Source organism: Ciona intestinalis, unplaced genomic scaffold (genome assembly GCF_000224145.3).
Source record: "Ciona intestinalis unplaced genomic scaffold, KH HT000365.1, whole genome shotgun sequence".
In the NCBI taxonomy this organism is placed as follows: domain Eukaryota; kingdom Metazoa; phylum Chordata; class Ascidiacea; order Phlebobranchia; family Cionidae; genus Ciona; species Ciona intestinalis.
Window position 1 is genome coordinate 3,629 of NW_004190686.1, and position 4,065 is coordinate 7,693.

General features: G+C 38.9%; 1 protein-coding gene across 1 annotated transcript; it reads left to right on the top strand.

Annotated features, from left to right (window-relative positions):
* The first annotated feature begins 187 nt into the window (after positions 1 to 187).
* LOC113475402 (multiple epidermal growth factor-like domains protein 11) lies at positions 188 to 3,617 on the top strand. Its single transcript, XM_026839521.1, has 7 exons — positions 188 to 328; positions 827 to 1,019; positions 1,476 to 1,658; positions 1,926 to 2,123; positions 2,469 to 2,618; positions 2,959 to 3,079; positions 3,423 to 3,617. Exons 1-7 carry the CDS (start codon positions 224 to 226, stop codon positions 3,586 to 3,588), a joined length of 1,116 nt encoding a protein of 371 aa, XP_026695322.1. The 5' UTR covers positions 188 to 223; the 3' UTR covers positions 3,589 to 3,617.
* Positions 3,618 to 4,065: the final 448 nt, after the last annotated feature.

A 4,065-nucleotide genomic window follows, 5' to 3' on the forward strand; every position in this document is an offset into this window, starting at 1 on the left:
CAGGGTAAGAATATGTGTATGTAGGGGAATCAGCTATATAACATGTATTGTGTCTGACTACCAAGGTATATATTATGTTGAATATAATATATTAGGATTGAGTAGACTTGGTGAAACATCTGCTATAATATAATGAGTCCCTAGTTAATTTTTTATGGTGAATAAAATAATATAACGGTGTTAATTTAACACTTGTAGTTCATTTTGCCTCGAAGCCTCCAACATGGAGAGTGGCACATGTGAAGCTGGCTATTATTGCCCAACAAACATCACAAATACGTTTCTACCAAGTGATCTTGCACGTATCGGTTCATACGGACCAAAACAGGTGAGTGTATTGATATGTGTGACTAGTGGGGTATGTGTTAGTGTATACTATTTGTAATTTTGGTTCATGGTTTAATGAGGTGCGTAAGCAGGCACTCAGATAGTCAGTACATAATCTAACCAATATTTACATCGCCCACAAAGTTACATACGTGGTAACTTGTAAACGAGCACGAGGTGTATGAAACAGAACACCCGTGTGATAATGACTGTCCTGCCATGTGAGGATAAATAAGTTACATGATAAATAGACAATCCCACTTGACAGTTAGCATAAGTTACAACACTAAAATGTTTTATAAATGTGCGTAACTTACTTTGTCCTCGCGTGGCCGGAAAACAACAGTCGTTACAACACGGGTGTTCATACACCTCGTGCTTACAAGTTACTCCATATAATGTTATACATTGTGTTATTGTTATACTTCCTATATTATGTAGGCAGATATATGTGTCTGTTATACTAGGTATCTCGTACATACATCACACCCATACACAGGTCCCGTGTCCTGGTGGTCGGTACAGAAACACGACAGGAGGGACAATGGTGGACGATTGTGACGTTTGCCCCCCTGGTTATTACTGTCCCATTGGAAGTATATTCCCCATCAACTGCCCACAAGGATATTATTGTTATGAAAACTTAGACCTTCCTCTGCCTTGTCCTAAGGGAACATATGGGACGACCAACAGTGGGTTAATGTATTGATTACAAATAAAATATAAACTATTTATATGTATGGTTCTATATGCCCCTTGTAATGTGATAAAAAAAACAATTAAATAAAAAAATGAAGAAATTTTCCTTCATAAAAGAATGAAGAATTAAAATGGCAGTTGTTAAACATACATGCAAAAATAATGCCTAAAAACTTGGCTGTTATTTCCAGAGCCACTCAATTTTGTTTTTTAATTTATTCTTATGCAAAACTTTGTGTCTTTTCACATTGTTACTTTCATATATGATCATCATTTCATACAAATGTATAATTGTTAATTTTCATATAGTTATTTTTCGGATAGGTGTATCTTGTTATTCATTTTATCATAGTTTATATGAACGCATATTTCATACATGATCATTTGTTTCATATGATCATCTTTTCATATAAACATGTTTTTCACATGATCATCTTTTTCACAAACAGAGCTCACGAACATCACGGAATGCAAGGATTGTGACCCCGGATATTATTGCGACTCCCTTGGTATGATAAACGTACGTGGTGAATGCGACGCGGGGTATATTTGTTATGGAGGGGCTTCGACTTCCAACCCGAACGATAACAGTACGGGTGCTGTGTGTCCTGTGGGGGGGTACTGCCCTATGGGTGAGTGTGATTTTATTTATGTATTTCTTATGACTTTACTATTTCACTAGTAATATAAAGATATATATATTAAACTTTTGTAGAGTTGTTTGAAAATATGACAAAAAATAAATTTTAAATAAAAAAACAAACAAAATCTTACCCTGATATAAATAAGACAGCAAGGTGTTGGCAAAAAAACAACCAAGTTTGGTTAATTATATTTTTTTATTATTGTTTTTAACCTTGATTAATCATCATGAACTTTTGCTAACACTTACCACGCAGGTTCTTGGAATGCGACGGCGTGCCCTCCTGGTTCGTTTAGCAACTCCCCGCGACAAACTGACGACAGCGATTGCAGGCCGTGCACTGCCGGGTTCTACTGCGCCAACTCTGCCCAACCGGAGCCCACGGGCCCGTGCGCTGAGGGACATTATTGCAACCAGGGTTCATCGAGTGAATTCCAGAACCCATGCCAGCCAGGTCAGTTTGAATGAATGGTAACAGGTTGCTTACATTAGGCTTTAAATATATCTTGGCTTAAATAACCTTTTCCTGCTTAGAATAAAAACATCAATTTTATTCTGACATTTCAAAGTCTGGGTTCAGATGGCAGCACCTTGGGTGTTGTTGGGTATTGTGGTAATAGTTTAAACCAGGCGTGCATTTAAAGTACTTGTGTAAATCAGATAACATGCTATAGAATATCAAAACCTAACAAGGTGTTTTTATTCAATATCTTGGTCATTATCTTTAGTTTTTCAAACCTATAAACCTCCAACTGTCCACCTATACCCCCCCACACATGCAAACACCCATGTTTCACAGGAACTTACTGTAAGCAACAATCCACCTCGGAAACTCCTTGTCCCATTGGTACGTACCAACCCAGTGAACAGAGCTCGAAATGTCTTGCTTGCATAGCTGGAAGAACTTGTCCACGTGAAGGGATGAACTTCACCTTATCCTGCCCACCAGGTATGAGGGTATTGGGTTCAAATACTACTGTGGTGACTGAATATGCTGCACCAGTGGTTTCCGGGGAGACATGCAGTAATTTGTCAGCAAATTAAAGGCATTCATTTTCTTGTCATTAAATAAAGGCATATGTTGTTTTGTGCACTAAACCACTTTAAAAGTGAGCATGAGGTGTATGAAGCCACCGTGTATGGTGTTACTTAAACTGACCTTCCGGAAAATTTAACCAAAATTTTCAAAACCAGGCTGATTTGGTAATAACAGACTTGGTATGATTATGTATTATCATATAATCTAACCATAATACGTTATAACACTAACCCTCACACCCCCCACGCAGGTAGTTACTGTCCCTCCCCCAACCCATTTGTAAACTTCACTTACAACGAAACAGCTACAGACTTTGTTGGAACATTTAAAGAATTAGGAGAGTTATGTCCGCCTGGTTCCTACAACCCTCAGTAAGTTATTGCATGATGTTTGAAGTTTAAGGCAACCTACTTATTGATTTTAATTGGGCGATAACTGATTGGAGTTATTAACATTACTATACCTGGTACAGCTAAATCAACCGTCCCCACCAAATGTATCGTTTCTAAGAAAAAGATGGGGTGCGGGTTTTATGTATTTTAAAATGAGTAGTTTATAAAACACAACCGATGCAGCTAACTAACCCCCCTCCTACTCCTACAGAGCTATTGAATAAAATTATATTGAATAACAATAGAGATTGACTGTTACTGATACCAAGTGAAATAAAAAACTACACCTTGTACAGCTAAACTAACCCCCTTACCCCTGCAGAGCCGACTCCCCCACAATAGCTTCGTGTCTACCTTGCCCAGTAGGAAAATATTGTAGCTCGCTCGGTCTTAGAGCGCCAGAAGGAGATTGTTCAGCTGGATATATTTGTTATAACGGTTCAAATGTCAATCAACCTTCACAGGATAATTCAACAGGTGTGCAGTAACTTAGTTTACCAATAATGGGTTCATAATATTTTGAGTAATGGTGCTGGCCTAAATCACCTTGGTGTTTAGGTGATGGCGCAACTCTTGCCTAATTCCTATTTTCATGACGTGTCTCACTGTAGGACCTTACCCATATAGAATAGAATGTGCATGTACAACGTTGGGGTAATGGGCAAACTCTGGTTTAAACCCCAGGTCCCATGGCGTGCCTCACTGTAGGACCTCACCCATATAGAATAGAATGTGCATATACAATGTTGGGGTACTGGGCCAACTCTGGTCTAAACCCCAGGTTCCATGGCATGCCTCACTGTAGGACCTCACCCATATAGAATAGAATGTGCATGTACAATGTTGGGGTAATGGGCCAACTCTGGTCTAAGTCCCAGGTCCCATGGCGTGCATCACCTGTAGGACCTCACCCATATAGAATAGAATGTGCATATACAATGTCGGGGTAATGGGCCAACTCTGGT

What these genes read in the sequence shown, in the direction of transcription:
- LOC113475402 (XM_026839521.1), top strand. Translation starts at nt 224, where the DNA reads ATGGAGAGTGGCACATGTGAAGCTGGCTATTATTGCCCAACAAACATC. An exon ending in AACATATGGGACGACCAACA is followed by an intron (nt 1,020 to 1,475) that starts GTGGGTTAATGT and finishes TTTCACAAACAG; the next exon opens with AGCTCACGAACATCACGGAA. An exon ending in CACCTTATCCTGCCCACCAG is followed by an intron (nt 2,619 to 2,958) that starts GTATGAGGGTAT and finishes CCCCCCACGCAG; the next exon opens with GTAGTTACTGTCCCTCCCCC.